The sequence below is a fragment of the Electrophorus electricus genome, chromosome 12, assembly GCF_041902795.1.
Source record: "Electrophorus electricus isolate QZ-2024a chromosome 12, ASM4190279v1, whole genome shotgun sequence".
In the NCBI taxonomy this organism is placed as follows: domain Eukaryota; kingdom Metazoa; phylum Chordata; class Actinopteri; order Gymnotiformes; family Gymnotidae; genus Electrophorus; species Electrophorus electricus.
The window spans coordinates 12,175,001-12,192,895 of NC_137508.1; the positions used below are offsets into that span (position 1 = coordinate 12,175,001).

General features: G+C 45.2%; 1 protein-coding gene across 2 annotated transcripts in view; it reads right to left on the reverse strand.

Annotated features, from left to right (window-relative positions):
* The window catches only part of prkceb (protein kinase C, epsilon b), a 70,196-nt gene that overhangs the window by 46,351 nt on the left and 5,950 nt on the right, over positions 1 to 17,895 (reverse strand). For both annotated transcript variants that reach the window (XR_014126271.1, XM_027002512.3), the window contains exon 2: positions 7,127 to 7,190. Coding sequence is in view for 1 of the 2 variants with exons in the window: in XM_027002512.3 (XP_026858313.1) it covers positions 7,127 to 7,190 (64 nt within the window). In the remaining variant the exon portion in view is untranslated. The remainder of the gene's footprint in view (positions 1 to 7,126; positions 7,191 to 17,895) is intronic.

A 17,895-nucleotide genomic window follows, 5' to 3' on the forward strand; every position in this document is an offset into this window, starting at 1 on the left:
GATTAGATTTGGGCCGGGACTTGACTGGGATTAGATTTGGGCCGGGGTGCTACCGAGGTCATATTATACCTGCACATGGAGCAGGTGACACTGAAGGTGTGAATTAAAACGCGCTGTGATGATGGGCCATGAAGGCAGCCATGTTGAGGGCAGCGGCTCATGCTCGCTCCGGTTCAGTCTCACTCTTTGGACACGCAGCCACGGTCACTGGACCGGCGAGACATCTGCAGGAATCTGAACAGTTACATTTGATAAACAAGATATTACTGATCAAATTTTCATGCGGTGAAATTTGTTTTCTATCATGCATATTATAAGTACCATAGTGTTGTGGTTGCACTGCTCCATGTCTGTCATACCCTAACAGTATTTGCTTTGCATATTCCATTGTCATAATGAAGCCCCGCAGTCAGGGAATTGTTTGTTTCACTTCATGTGTGGAGAGCAAAAACAGAAGCCAACTGAGACATGCAGATATGGGTTTGGATTCCCAAAAAAACCACACAAAATAACACACAAAATAACACTGTGACTATCACACTGAACATTCTCTCATTTAACATGATCTTAATAATAAAGGGCCCATAACAGCTGATTGTGAATGTAAAATTTCTTTTACAGAAAAGGTTTTAACATAAGTCTTGTCACATTTGATCCAAATAATGTAGGAATCATCTGCTGTGAAATATATATACTCACTCTCACACACACACACACACACACACACACACACACACACACACACACACACACACACACACACACACTGTATGGATAACTCATATAGTATTTGGATTTGAGAGAGAGGTGAAGTACACAAGGTTTGCAGAAAAACAGGACGTTTTGAACAGAGAGCCTTCATCAGCTGTGCAAGCAAAGTGCTTGTTCCAGGAGGTGAAACCAGTTTATATTAGAAAAACCAGATGTCTCAATCATAACATTCATTCCACAGGATTCTAAAGTTCTAAAGGAGATTAGTGGAGGGTCCTTAAAGGAGATTAGTGTAAGGTCCTTAAAGGAGATTAGTGGAGGGTCCTTAAAGGAGATTAGTGGAAGGTCCTTAAAGGAGATTAGTGGAAGTTCCTTAAAGGAGATTAGTGGAGGGTCCTTAAAGGAGATTAGTGGAAGGTCCTTAAAGGAGATTAGTGGAAGGTCCTTAAAGGAGATTAGTGGAGGGTCCTTAAAGGAGATTAGTAGAAGGTCCTTAAAGGAGATTAGTGGAAGGTCCTTAAAGGAGATTAGTGGAAGGTCCTTAAAGGAGATTAGTGGAGGGTCTTTAAAGGAGATTAGTGGAAGGTCCTTAAAGGAGATTAGTGGAAGTTCCTTAAAAAAGATTAGTGGAAGGTCCTTAAAGGAGATTAGTGGAGGGTCCCTAAAGTATATTATCTGCATCATCCTGGTTTATGAACTGTTTAACTATAAAATTTGAAAAATGGAATGATTCACACGCCAAAAGACAAAGGGCCAAACCAGCCACAAAAATACATTTGTTTTCAGAGCCAAAGTTTTTTTCTTTTGGGCACTGATGAAAGTCTGGTGACTAAACATCTGCCAGGTTTTTACTCTCATTGTGTGCACTGTGCACTTTAGCACAATGTTTTGATATCGCAGCTTTGAAAAAGTCATGACGTCTGGCCCTTTTGTTGTGCAAATCATTCAATTTTAGTCATGCAGAGTTGCCTGTTGATCTACGCACCCTAGTTTGGATTCTACGGAGGAACTGTCGCATCTGACACACGTTCATTTTTGAACTGTTTTGTTTGTAGGATGATAAGGGAGCACCAAAGGAATTCTTGTTGTTTTAACAGATTGTTTATAGGTCAGTGCTTCCATTCTCTGAACAGGTAAAATATGAGCAAAGGGATTATCTATGATTTCCTTGGGAAATCCAGTTATGCAAATATCCACACATTTCCATATTTTTCTGGAGTCTTCTTTCTCACTAAAATGTGCTTAAGTCTTAAAAGCTGTGACTAAGGGAAGGAGTAAGGGATGGAGATTTTGCAGTGTGAATAGTTGTATTGCACATAAGAATGAGAGTCCATAAGTTTATAACATAGGTTTAGACCAGACTTTTCAGACTTAACTGAACCATCTAAAAAAGTTCTAAAGTTGACTGAAACATGTAAAGAAGTTAACCTCATGCCAGGACATGCTATACTCCATGTGTATTCCAGAGCTGCATGGGACTTGGTGAAGGAGGAAATAAACAGTTTGGGCTCTTCAGATGTGCTGGTAGGAGTACCAAAAATGTCAACAGTGTATCTCAAATATGCTAAGGATTTCTTAACAACTTCAACAAAGACATTAGCATAGGATGGTCTCATTTTATTATTAATACTAATACTAACTCCTCTTATTTGTGAGTAGTACTTGGAGTCAAAGGTGAAGAAGTTTAGAGCAAACACAAGTTCTGACAGTTTTAAGGGAATATCTGTGGGAGGTTCTTCTCAGGTCTTGCATCAATAAATGCTTTAAAGTTCTCAAATCATCTTCATTATATAAACTTTTAATGTCAATTGAAAAACATAGGGAGTTGGTAGCTGTTGGTTGTTCTTTCAGTTATTCAAGGATTTGTAGAAAGTGTGAAGAGTCTTTACCATACGTAGGTAAGGACTGAACAATTGGTTGAAAAGTTTCTGTTGGGCAGGAACACATAGATACAATAGGATGTCCATGATTGTTTGACTTATGAATTTTAGGGAGAAGATAAAAATGGCCACAGCGAGGATTATCTACAATCAGATTCGGTGCTAAATCAGGGAGGTGAGATGGCGTGATTAATAGTGGACTGTAACTATTCTGCCTATAAAAGGTGGGATCAGAAAGCTGTTTGACTGCTTCCTTACTGTAAACGTCTTTTCTACAATAACAATGTCACTTTTTTTTTGCTAAAATTTTGTTTAAACTCTTGCTTCATATATATATATATATAAAAAGCAAGCATATTACAACCTAGACACAAGAGAAGAGCATATTCAGTATATATTCTATATATATATACATATATATATATATATATATATATAGAGAGAGAGAGAGAGAGAGAGAGAGAGAGAGAGAGAGAGAGAGAGAGAGAGAGAGAGAGAGCGAGTATGATTCAGTGATTCAGGATTCAGGGGGTGTGAATCTCCTCAGTGACTCATTTGATAGAATATGCTGTTCTCTTGTGTCTCCAGGCTGTCATAATCACATCTCTCTCCGTGTTCTCCGTGGTGTTGGTGTGTGTGCGTGTGCGATTGCGTGTGAGGCCCGGTGATGCTGAGCAGGGCTGAAGTAAGGCAGCCAGCCCGCAGCACGCTACATAGGCACAGTTATCAACTGTACTTTCGCACATAGCTAAATTCATTCTAGCTGTATAGGATCTCACTGTTAATTTACTTCTTTTATCATCTTTAATCCCTGCACCAGCATGTCTGTCTTCTTCGTGGCATATTTCTGTGTGTGTGTGTGTGTGTGTGTGTGTGAATGGATCCTGCTCAGCGACTGTATAATGTATAACAGACTGTATAACATTAAGGATTATTGCTGAAAGCGAGCATTGCATCTCCTCTTCTTCTTCTGCTACCTTTGGGTCAGGGTTATCTGACAGTGGCTTCTCCATGGCCAGGGCCGGCTGGGCTTCAGCGTATATCAGCTTGGAACTGATATACTTCCAGCTACTGGAGGTACCACTGAAATGCAATGTACTCACATTTGCCCCTTTTTAGGAACGCAAGACTTCCTTAACACTTGAGTGAATCCTTTGGTAATGAACACCCCGAGAAAAGAAAACAGCCAAAAACGGAACAGTCGTAGACAGGAGGCCGCATCGTTCGTTCTAATATTATGCAGAGGTGCGTGGTTTCCCGCCGCTGAAGTATACTACGTTGTGAAGACAAATGCTTGCTCCAAGGCAAGACATATATGAATACTCTGTCCAAAAATGTAAGATGACAAGCATGTGAGTGGCATACGTAGTGGTTTATGGTTTCCTTAGAAAAGGGTTTCAAAGACACAGCGAAAAAGCCAGAGCAGCATGAAGAGCCAGAGCTTTGCAGCATGCATACAGAGGTGTGTGTCAGCAAAGCAAAGGAGAGAGAGCGAGCTAGATCAGATCGGATTTCACAGCGGCTCGGCTTCTTCACAAGCAAACACAGAGCCGCATATGCCCGCGAGCACAACACATCATAACAGTGTTCCAGTCTTCCATCATGCCACATCTCCCTCTCTTCTCCTCTCTCTCACTCCTCTGCGTGAATATAACGACGAGGTACTGATATGGTCGGCGGCGGCCAGCTAGGTGACAGCGGCACTCTGGCGGGGCCTCCGCTAGCCTGCCCCCTACAGCCCTGGACTCTCCATCACCCTGCAGCAGTGCAGAGGATGTAGGCAGCAATCCCTGCTATGCCGAGATTAACCCTCCATAGGTAACGCTGCAAAGTGTTACAGTGGTGCTAAAACCTGGGACAAAGATGGAGTCGTCTGATCAGGACCCTCACCAACCAGCAACAAATTCAAACACCAAGTGCTGCTATCAGGAGCAGCTTCTCCACGGCGAGGCGCTCACAAAGGAGCGAGCGGAGAGCCACCAGACCCTCCAGGGTCTGCTGCAGGCTGCACGTGCTAAGACCGTGGCCCGCGGAACGACTCCAGGCATATGTGGAGCTCTTTGTGCACGCGGTGACTGGCCGCTGGAGAGCCGGGTAGTTCTCCCGCTTCCCCCGGATGCAGCTGAGCTGAGCTTGCGGCTCGGCATCTGTCAGCGGGAGTATGACGTGCAATAAGAAAGACGTCCTGCGTCGCATTCTAGAGCAACACAGATGCCGGTTCCTATCCTCGGCGACAGCCCACCCTCACGGTCCAAGAACAGTTCATTACCCGCCTGCTTGAGGGGGCAGTGCAGTGGGTTCAGTGCCACCGCCTGGAGTCGCCGAACAAGGCGACTACAGGATCTCCATCTCTTGATGCACTCGGGGGCAGGAGTCACCTCTCTCTCTCTCTCTCTCTCTCTCTCTCTCTCTCTCTCTCTCTCTCTCTTTCTTCCCCACACTCTTCCTCCCTCCCGCCTACTCTACTGGCATGGCATTTACGACAGTATAAGATAATAAATCGCCTAATGGCCTATTTTCATTTGGTCTGCATTCAAAGTGATGCAAGCAGACAAAGGCAGATGCTCAATCCCAGCCGTACCAGCAGAGCCCACATGCCCCCTCCCTTTAATTGAGGCGCCCTTCGAAAGAACTGCCATGTACTACGTTGGGCCATTAGAAATACACACCACACAGGCATCACTTTATATTTGTCCTGATGCTTGGAAGTGGTGCAGTGATGTGGAGGAACTCTCCCATGTTGTCTCCTGAGTAGGAATCCCAAAAGAGATTCTGACTGATCAAGGAATGGTGTTTATATCATGCAAACTGTGTGAACTTGAATTGAATAGCAACAGTGTGTCTCATTGCCAAACGGATGGCCTGGTCCACGCAGTTTAACCACACCCTGAAAAACATGATTTGGAGATTTGTACATGAAGGCCACATGGGTTGGGATAATTGGCTGAGCGCCCTTCTGCTTTCCATTGTAAAGGTCCTGCAAGTCCCGATGGTGTTGTCATATTCTTCCCATTTGAATTATTGGTATGAGTAGGAGCAGCGTTATATGCTTGGCCTGTATTCAGGGTTCTAGTCAGTATTGTTTTTTTCCACCATGACTCTCCTAAGACATTTAAACCGTCACTGCATGGACTTGCGTGCGAGCCTGTTGGCCTGTCACGTTAAAACCTCTCAGATAAGGAGATGTAAAACAGTCAACTGCAACTGATAAGGTTCTTCACCACCCATCTCTGTTGACTCATCTAACTTTTTTAACACAGGAACCTCTAAGCTTCCTGATGCAATAACAAATAATAGCATCAAAATACTGCATGAAATGAAAAAATGAGACAGCACACTCTCACACTTTTTTAAACTCCTGTCTCAGCTAACCACACCAGAAAACTGTCAGAACCTTCTTCTCACATGGTTACCAGCTTCATAATCTGACCTGATCTTGATGCTGGAGTTGAATTATTCAGCCTGCACTTTTGTGTCCTATATGGACATCTAATTCATCATTCTGGCTTGTTTTCCAAGAAGCCCAAACATGATAAATTAGTACTTTAGTTCGAGAAGTGAATGCGCCTCCTTGGTGTCATGGTTCACACATAAACAGTCTTGTCACATGGGGGTCGATATGGGGGATCTGGGTTCTAGGAATGAGGATGACTACTCAAATGTCTGAGTATCCACACTCTCCTTTGTATTCCTTTGCATGAGCTGGAAGGAAAGGCTTACTTTTCACTAAATAAAAAAAGCTGGCAAATAGGGTATGAGGCTGTTAAGTAATGTAACATATGCGGAGTTTAAGAACAGAAGTCAGTTTTATGTGTCTGCTATGCGGCTTTACTTCATAGGACGTACACCAGGAACGGTGAAGAGATGATATTTCATTTCTACCGTTAGTAAAGAGGCGAATATTTGAGAGACATGGATATGAACTGTTTCATTCACAGCAGAGCAGTGGGTGGGGAGCGTAAGCGAATTTCTTAACCGGGCCGTCATGAATGCCGGGGGATGATGGGAAAGCGGTGGTAAAGCGGGAGTGCACCTGAGGTTATTCAGGTGGAATTAGGCCAGAATGTATCTGGTTCAGAAGGATCATGCGACACCGTTTCCCCCAAGGCTTCAGCAGAGCACATGATCGAGGACACAGGCTTGCATAACCACAAACTCAGCATCACATGTGGAGACGTGAAAGGAGCCGCTGGGTGAGCACCAGGCGGCACCCTGCGTGTTTGCTGGACTATGAAGGAGCTTTTGGTACATGCGAGAGGTTGAGTTGCTGTGTTGGCCAGCTTCAGTAGTGGTTTTTTCTGTTGTTGTTGACATAACCAGGAATCTCCAAAAGTGAAAGAGAACAAATTCACTTAGAATTGCCTCAGCCTGTCCAGGGGACATTTATAATAATACTTGAGTTGGCGCTAATGGCTACAGGAGTGCTGTGATAAGAAACAAAAGAACGTGTATTTATGTATGTAAAAACATTTATTTGCTCTAACACCATTGAACACAGGCCATGCAAACATTCAGTATGATACCGGGTCTCTTACCTTCACTGGAAGACCCAGACAAGTCAATAATGACATACACCTTCCCTTCGGGCTCCAAGTCTATCTGTACAGTGGAGGGAAAAAGAACAAATATTTCATTGAGAACAAACTTTATCATACCAAATCTTTTTAATACACCAACAGTTTCCTTCAAATGTTCTAAAAACTTGCCCTCCACTTTACATAACATTCCAACTGTCCGCAAGAAGTCAAAAATACTTTTTTCCATCTATAACTTGTATAGACTAGTATACTTCTTTGTTGTGCATATTAAGCGAGGCAGAACTCAGGGTGACCAGACTGGGTCCTCCTCTTTTGGCGCCCACACCCCACACCATTGAATGCCTGGCCAATCAGCTTGACAAGACCCCTGGCTGGCAGGGTGGCGGGGGAGCATGCAATGCTTCCTGGTTCTACAGCCTGGTTTGCGTAGGGGGAGGGGGTAGCCTAGAGATCCCGCACAGAGGTGGACCTTTTTCTAGAAAGATATTCCAGGTAAAGACCACAGACTGTGAAACTTCTAACACTTTGTTAAACTGACTTCTCTAATGCAGTTCAGTAGTGGTTCAGCACTTACAACTATTTACATTGGTAAGGCGACTTGTAAAGTGTCGTGAGTTCTATATGCCAATATTTGTTTGATGCCATTTTTAGGCCACTGTTTACAGTCCTGTTTTAATTTTGTTTGTCACATCATTATTTTATGATCTATTGTAGGTTTAAGTTATTTATTATTTATTTGTTTTTTGCCCTATTGTTATGCAGGGGCCCTCTGAAGATGAGGCCATTTTGGAAAGATCTCTCTGCTTAATATATGAATAAATTGAATTAAATATAAGCAAATCGAACAGAGCTTCATAACACGTTTCATTAGGTTGCTTTCCACTGTTCTTTTATCGCTCTATTAAGGACAGCATGACTACAGCCCCTGCCTCTCATCCTCCTGCTTCTCATACTGCCTCTTCTGCCTCATAAACTAATGTCGATCATCTTAGTGGCCCAATGACCTATGTTAAAATGATAATTGATAGCAGGGAACCTGAAATAAATTGATGTCAGTCATAAGAGGACTGCCTCCCTGTCAGTTTGTGAAGTTTGATGAGAGGGACGAACTGTTTATTTTTGTTGTTGTTGTTGTTGTTGTTGTTTGTTTATTGTGATTGTCTGCGGGTTAAGATTGCCACCGATATCTTCAGAAGAGGTAAAAATGCCCTTGTGTGTATGTCCTCCTCATCAAACACATCATCAGACACATACTCGCAATCACATTAACTAACACATGCACGCACGCACGCACACACACACACACACACACACACACGTGCACGCACACTCACACGCACACACACACACGCACACACACACAAACACACACGCACGCATGCGCATGCACGCGCACGCACACTCACACGCACACACTCACACACATGCACACACACACGCGCACGCACGCACACACACACGCACACACACACAAACACACACGCACGCATGCGCACGCACGCGCATGCACACTCACACGCACACACTCACACACACATGCACACATGCACGCACACACACGCACGCACGCACACACACGCACACACACAAACACACACGCACGCATGCGCACACACGCGCACACTCACATGCACACACACACACACGTGCATATACACACACGCACGCATGCGCACGCACGCACACACACACGCACACACACACACACGCATGCACACACACGCGCACACTCACATGCACACACACACGTGCATATACACACACGCACGCATGCGCACGCACGCGCACGCACGCACACACACGCACACGCATGCACACACACGCGCACACTCACACGCACACACTCACACACACATGCACACACGCACGCACACACGCGCACGCACACACACGCACACACACAAACACACACGCACGCATGCGCACGCACGCGCATGCACACTCACACGCACACACTCACACACACATGCACACACGCACGCACACACGCGCACGCACGCACACACACACGCACACACACAAACACACACGCACGCATGCGCACACACGCGCACACTCACATGCACACACACACGTGCATATACACACACGCACGCATGCGCACACACACACACGCATGCACACACACGCGCACACTCACATGCACACACACACACGTGCATATACACGCACGCATGCGCACGCACGCGCACGCACGCGCACGCACGCACACATACACGCATGCACACACATACACACACACACACACACACACACACACTTTAGAACTGTATGTTTCTTCTTTTACTGCCGTTCTCTGTTGCTGGAGGGTTCTGGTGTGTATCATCTCTCACATATACACACACTGTACAGACAACTGTACACACTGTCAACTGAGAGACAAAACATAATGCTGGTGTTCTCCAAGAGCTGGCGCCCCTCTCTCTCTCTCTCTCTCTCTCTCTCTCTCTCTCTCTCCCCATCTCTCTCTCTCCATCTTTCTCTCTCTCTCTCTCTCTCTCTCTCCCCATCTCTCTCTTTCCATCTTTCTCTCTCTCTCCTTCTCTCTCTCTCCATCTCTCTCATCTCTCTCTCCTTCTCTCTCCATCTCTCTTGCTCCATCTCTCTCTCTCCCCATCTCTCTCTCTCCATCTCTCTCTCCCCATCTCTGTCGCTCTCTCCCCATCTCTCTCTCTCCCCATCTCTCTCTGTCTCTCTCTCTCTCCATCTCTCTCTCTCCCCATCTCTCTCCCCATCTCTGTCTCTCTCTCCCCATCTCTCCCCATCTCTCTCTCTATCTCTCTCTCCATCTCTCTCTCTCTCCATCTCTCTCTCCCCATCTCTCTCTCCATCTCTCTCTCTCCCCATCTTTTTCCCCCATCTCTCTCTCTCTATCTCTCTCTCCCCAGGTCTCTCTCCATCTCTCTCTCTCTCCCCATCTGTCTCTCTCTCCCCATCTCACTCTCTCTCCCCATCTCTCTCTCTCTCCATCTCTCTCTCTCCCCATCTCCCTCTTCATCTCTCTCCCCATCTCTCTCTTCATCTCTCTCCCCATCTCCCTCTTCATCTCTCTCCCCATCTCCCTCTTCATCTCTCTCCCCATCTCCCTCTTCATCTCTCTCCCCATCTCTCTCTTCATCTCTCTCCCCATCTCCCTCTTCATCTCTCTCCCCATCTCCCTCTTCATCTCTCTCCCCATCTCCCTCTTCATCTCTCTCCCCATCTCTCTCTTCATCTCTCTCCCCATCTCTCTCTTCATCTCTCTCTCCCTATCTCTGTCTCTCTCTCCCCATCTCACTCTCTCCCCATCTGTCTCTCTCTCCCCATCTCACTCTCTCCCCATCTCACTCTCTCCCCATCTCTCTCTCTCCCCATCTCTCTGTCTCTCTCTCCTCAGGTCTCTCTCCATCTCTCTCTCTCTCCCCATCTCTCTCTCTCTCCCCATCTCTGTCTCTCTCTCCCCATCTCTCTCTCTCTCTCCCCATCTGTCTCTCTCTGTTTTGCTGCATCTCTTTATCTCTGATCTTTGTACTTCACATGTGCACATCAAATTTTACTTCCTTTCTATCTTCCTTTCTGTCTTATTCTTTACATGGTCTCTACGAAATAGACCAGAGCAGACATGTAAGCAAAGTATTGTAAACAAAATGTGGCTTTGTTGTGTGATTTTATTTTTTTAACAACTTCCTCACCCTTCCCACGATGCACACTACTACGCACATAGCCCCATCCACACATTCACTCAAACACACACACACGCACACACACATTTCACCAAGACCGAGAGCGCCAATAGAAATGGGGTTTGTCACTTGTACCTGAGCACATGGGACAATGCAGGAGCACAAAGCACAAGCAAATGAATTAAACTGAGCAATTAAATTTGGCCTGGTCTGTGTACGTTCACAAACAGACACTCGCACACACACACTCTCACACACACACACACACACACACACACATTTTCACTCACACACAAACACACACACGTAAATACTGACATTATATCCGATTTCTTAAGTAAGGTATACAGCTATATGGAAGGTTTACATCTGTGACTTGGTGTTGTATAGCTTTTCTCTTTATCAGGTTACAGTCTTCTGCTGCCTGCTCAAATTATTCTGCTTGTTTGGCTGAAATATGCAGTTTCTCCATCATTTTTATGGTTTTCCACATAACATCGTCTGTGAGGTGCTCCCATAACACATCTCTGGTGACCCCTTTCAGAACTCCCCAGTCCTCTGCTTTAGTGCAGCGGGCTGAGTCTTTAGGTTGAGGAAAATCTTCCAAGGCTTTTCCGCTCGCTGACGTACGTGTCCCAGTAAAGGGTGGTGTTGTTCCCAGGCCAACGGATTACAGCGTTAGAGTTAGGTGTAAAAAACAAGGTTGAGCCTTCGTGATTGAGAATGAGAAAGCTGTCTCACTCCAACCAAGAAGGAGTGCACCTCCACACCTCCACACATCTCCACACACCTCTAAGCTCCTCCACACATCTCCACACTCCTCTACACCTCCACCTCCCTGCCACTTGTTTAACCAGTGCGTCTCAGTCAGAATTGTTCAGGGTTGGCTCCTGCTCCATTTGAACGAAAACAGGCAGCCATACCAGATTCTATTGGAAATCCTTACAGTAGGGCTCAGAGTAGCCCATTGCACATGCATGTATTATTCAGCTTCCAAACAGATATTCAATTTCCAAACATCTCCTTGATATATTTCAGCATGATATCTTCAGTCACATTGAAAACACAATTAAATAATTAAAACCTGTACACATGTCTCTATGTGTGTGTGTGTGTGTGTGTGTGTGTGTGTGCTGTGCCACTGCAAAACACTTTAAAATGAGGATCTAAGCTTAATACTTTGGCTATGCCAGCAAGCATATATTTAGGTAAAGAGCTGAGACACTGTGTCAAGCACTGCATGTGTGACCTCACAGATCCTTTACAATAGGATATGAAATGCATCCTGTGTAAACCCATGTCAACTATGTGGTTACATGATAGCCTGCTGCGCGCCTCCAACCTAACACCCACACATATCCTCTGTGTGTGTGTCTCTCTCTCTCCCTCTCTCTCTCTCTCTCTCTCTCTCTCTCTCTCTCTCTCTCTCTCTGTCTGTCTCTCTACCACTCGCATTCCCTTTCATGTACGCCTCTCGTCCCTCCATTCCTCTCAGCCGTGCATCCTGCCTCCATTTCCTCCTTTAATCTGGTTCGGATGGAGCTGCCGTTATGGCTTCATTAGCCAGCAGAAGCGGAGCCTAATATTGGCTCTTACTGCAGTTTCCTGCCCCCTCGGTTTTCCCAATCAATAGCTCTCCCTGGACTCATGCCACCGTGGTGGGAGCGCGGTGCCCAGCAAGCAGCACTCTCAGGAAGAGGAGCTTTGGTGGGGTTTGTCAGTGCTGTGCAGTCATGGCTTGGCACAGGCCGTCTGATTCAGAATTGCACCTGCACAGTTGTATACTGAATGTCGCAGTTCAGCACCCCACGGGCCAACTGTGGTCATGAGTGCTGTGACTCAAAAACATGTAGCTATTTGTACTTAATTAAATACTTTGACAATACAGCTTTTTTTGTGTGGCTGTGTACATGAGCTGTTAGGGTATACCAAATCTTTTAGTCCCTAAGACACACACACACAGACACACACACACACCTCACCCCTTCTGTTTTATGTAATCCAAATAAAGCTTGTTCTCTCACACAACACACACAACACACATAAGAAGTCTTCCACAGATGGGGAGCAGCTTTCCTGTCCCATGCCCTACAGCCAAAATCTCGCAGTCACAATAAAACCAAAAAATAAAATTTAAAACAGTCATTTCCTCTGATCTTAATATTTAAGGCTGTGCTCACTATCCCAAAGCCACTGGTACAATCAGCATGGCACAAGCAGGCTCAGAGACGCTGACCTGGGATCAGTTCTGCCTCTCACCTTAGTGAACGTTTGAGATTTGGGTAACACTTCACCCATCCTATTTTAAAACTCAGAATGCACTCCTTTATTGGCTTCAGTGTTACGAATTACAGGCTTATCTAAAGCAATGAACATTACAGTAAATAAAACAGTAGTGACATGGTAAATTAGCTTGAGGATATTACTAAGCTGTTTCTCCCGCTCGTCCCTTCTCACATGCACACGTGCCCTGCAATTGTGCAGTGTGTGCAACATCAGGGAAGCGGTGGACATTCGTAAACAGGCCACTGTACTCCACAGGGTTCAGAAGAATGTGCTTAAGTGTAAGAGGCAGAGATGGTAAGAGCCTAAACTTGGACCACGTCCCCTGTCTGTCTTTCTCCCTTCTGCCTCATCTAGCTAACATCTTCTGCTACAGAAAGTCCCCCCCTGCCCAGGGCCTGTATTTCATGCTGTCACACACACACAGATGCAAGCAAAAATGGACGGAAACACACGCGCACACACACACACACACACACACACACACACACACACACACACACACACACACACACACACACACAACCACACACAATCAGTGATCAATCACACATGCTGTACATTGACATGGTATATGTAATGGTAATATATATATATATATGTGTGTGTGTGTGTGTGTGTGTGTGTGTGTGTGTGTGTGTGTGTGTGTGTGTGTGTGTGTGTATGTGAACATCAGGAAACACGCTGCCTTTCTCCTACCCTCCTGTCACTTAACCCCAGAGGATCTGCATATTAGTGTGCAATTCAGAAAAGACTCTTAAAGAGGCACAAACTACTACTCTGAGATGCCTGCAGAGAGAATAAAGAGAGAAAGAGGTAGAAAAAAGATCAAATCTAGAGCAGTGTGCAGAGGCGTCTTCACAGGTAATACTGCATACCACGGCTGGACGTGCTGTGACTTGAACAGTGTGCTACAGGTCCACACCAACGGCAAAACCATGGACTAATGAGCAAAACACAAACCCTCACAAAGCAAACATATGAAAATACTACATTTGCAAAATTCATCCCACTACTCAGACAATATAACAAAAAAATCTGACTGATATTATTATTATTATCCAAATTTTACATGCCCTTCTTAATAATAAAATGGAATACATCTAAACTTATAAAGCCAAAACATGACAGTGAGTGCACAGCAGTATAAAATCTTTATTGTGCAATTGGATATTTAAAGTTCATTGAATTAATGTTTTAAAGAAACTCAAATACTTAGGAATTTTTCCATTGCAGTAATGAAATTTTTCCTGAATACAAAATGTTTGTTTTTCTCTGAGAATCGAAATTAGTTTTCCAGATATACATCCGAAATCTCAGCATAAATGACAGAGATTTGTGCAGAGATTGCTTACAGGCAGTAAAATTGACCTAAAGATACCAAAAGTGTCACTCCTCTGAAAAGGCCTTTGACATGTAAACGCAAACTATATAATGCAAGTAAGTGCATCCATGTTTGAGAAAAAGCACGAAATCTCTTTACTGTTATATGACGGAATATTTACTGATAAGGCATTTCGCACGGGATTAAAATAACCCGGGGTTAGTTCTACCAGTCGTTTTATACTAGGTAAAAGGTGCCAGAATCTTTACTAAGCACGCAGACACACAAGGAATAAATAGTAAAACTTAACAAAGATTTTTTGTTAAGTTTCTAACAATAAATCCCAGTGAGAGGTTTTTCTGTGTGTTTGCCCATTGCAGCTGTTTATGACGGCATTCACTGTATAAAAAAATTTAGATCGTGGCATTGCGTCAAACGGGTTCTCAGTTTTGTACTGTACAGTTAGTACAGACAGTACAGCTTCGTCCCGACATATTGTTGTATGTACACAACTCACTTAAGCATCTACCGGAAGATATTAGAGGATACAGAGAAAAGATTGCTAGAAGCACTAACTACAGGCTATAAGAGTGAAAGGTGCCTATTGTTGAGATTTGTGCTGGTTCAGGATGCAGAAAGCATGCCAAGCTCTCTGAAGAATGACACTGAATGGTTCAGCACCTTTTGTGGAATCAGTCTAAAGACGCACTTTTTCATAACAGTTTTGGTCCGGGAACTTTATGGGATTTACCGTTCTGTTTCTCTGTTTTTGGACAGGAAAGCACAAAGTTGCGTGCGATTCGGTCGAAACCCAGCTACGGTTCCACAATCCCCTGCATTTTCAGCCTGACGCTATCAGCAGGCTCTGGTCTCTGCAACAGGCTGTTAACCTATCAAACGAACAACCTGTGGGATCGCGCGTTCATCCGAGAGACACGGAGGCCTGCGCTTCCGATCGGAAGCCTCGTCCTGCTGCTCTGCATCCTCTCTCCCCATCTGCCACCCTCTTTGGATGGGAAATTGACACTGATGAGTAAGCAGGTATTCCTCAGTATCACACTGCAGACACAAGGCTTCTCCTTCCCCCTCTCTATCTCTTTCACTATCTCCCGCTATCTCTCTGGGAAGTAAACGTGGGAGAGTGAAAACAGGAAGCCGAGGCTACCGTGTGACTCAGCCATGCCGCTGGTATTTTTAGCCCCCGGCCAGGCGGCCCGGCCATCCACTGCTTCCTTCGGGCCGGCTCGAAGACCCCGCTGCTCACTCCCTGCCGCTGCCCCGCGACGCCGTCCTGCTGCGGGGTGGACCGAGAGGGTGCTAGCACTCCGGACACTTCACGTTGGGCCGGAATATTGGCAGCAGCCCGAGCACTCATGGCATCTCGAGGGCACGGAGGCCGTATGCAAGTGGCATGCTGCCCTACATATGTGCCCCAAGGGGGTGGGCGACTGCTGCAGATGGGCCAAAGCCCCACCACTTATTTTTAAACAGAGAACATTATAAACCTATAGAGCGAAAACTTTGTATACTGTTAAATATAAATATTATTATTAGTAGTAGTAGTAGTAGTAGTAGTATGTACTGTTATTTATACAAAGGTATTGTAAAAATGTATTTGATCTTGTCATTTCATAAAAAAATTGTGCTAATATGTGCGATCACATTATCCAGCAAGACTATGCAACATATGGTAGAACCTTCCAAAAACAAACATTATATAACTGCAACATCAGTACATAAGCAAGCGATGAGGCAACAATAATTGTTTAGCCTGTGACTGTACAACTCATCTTGGTGACATAACTTTAACTGTATCTTTTCTGGTCATGAGATAAGTGTTTATTTTGGGACCGGTATCACAGCAGTGCTATCATGGAGCTGCTTTTGTATAAGAGAGAAGGCTCGCCCGGTATGGGACGCAGGCATGGGCCCGCATCTGAGGCTGCGTGGGGGAGTTTAGTCCGCAAGTGACAGGCCTGGTGTGGCCTGTGTTGGAACCGCCACGCCGCAGGTGACATCACGTGGGAAGACATTCAGACGCGTGCAGTTACACTTATATCACAGGGCAAACAAGCCCATGGTCACGCATTCAACACAAAGCATTTGTGACCAGCTCAGCATGAATGTACAGCTTCCAAACTATGTGGCAAAAATACAGCACACCCTATTGACTTAAAAAATAAAACAAAAACTAAATCAAGAGAGCTGCATGTCGAGCTTGTAACAGGGAAATACACAAATGCAGTTCAGTCAGTCACCCATTAACCATTCAGCCTTGCCAGTTCAGTCAGCGTATGCCAGTGGAATATCTTTCTGCCACTGGGGTATCTATCTGCCAGTGTGCTATTTGTCAGTGTGTTGTCCATCCGTCCCTGTAGAACTGTACACCAGCTGTACTCCCAAGTAAACATTTTGTTACATGTCATATCCTGATAAATGATATCTTCTGTAGACTGGTACAATGGGTAGTCTATTGTAGCAGGAACACTGGTTTTATCAAAGTGGGTTTGTATGTTGGCCATTGGTTAGATAACACAAGTATGCTGTGAATATAAGATCAGCATTATTCAGCCAAAGTACATTTTGTTAAGTGAATAAATCTCATAGTTCAGCACTCAGAGGTCTATTAGAAACAAGTGAGCGTAACTTGCATTTGTATACCAACATGGGCGGTTTCTTCTAAGAATTGAATGACTAATGGAATTCGAGGAAAGCAATATCCAGCCAGCTCTGCACTGTGGCACATTAGCATTCTTCTGTCCTCCGAGTACCTTGAGCCCCGGACTCGGACCGACTAATGTGTAGGGGGGAAAATCTCGAGCAAAATTTAAAAAATATTCCAAACGTGTCAGGGAGCATTTGTGAAGTGGTAGCATATATGATGACAATTCTACTGAAGATCTATACTGCTAGTTTAGCATGCTGTAGCTTTGGAATAATGACAGCTACTGTATTGCAGGCCGTTTCTCGTTCTGTGCCACCACCACTGTACTGATGTGGCATACATGTATCGCGAAGAGACCTTAACAGTGCGCAAAATGGAAATATAATGAGGTGACGAAAGAAGAAGAAGTCATTACGCAAGATGTACAGTACATCACGGACATCGTGCCTGTTGGCTTCCGACAGGTCCGACTCCGGTGCTGGTCCCTCGCTTAACGGATAGTGGAGCTGTACTGGCAGGGTGAAGGACAGGAGGGGAGGCTTGAGAGAAGTGGGGTGATGAGGGGGCAGCAGAACCAACAAGGAGATCCACACCCTGGAGAGGGAGGTGTCAGAACAAGCAGGGGGAGACTGGGTGACTGGGTAAAAGAGGAGCGAGAGGAAATAGGCAAATGGAGCTTAAACATTATGCGGGATCTGGCCTGTCAGTGACACTACGACATGCATCGGTGTAACTGAACGTAAGCAGACTGCTGTTGCGGGGGGTCTGAACGTGAGCGCTCTAGCTGGTTAAGAGTTAACGGTCGTCTGTTAATTTTTAACACCGCGTCGTG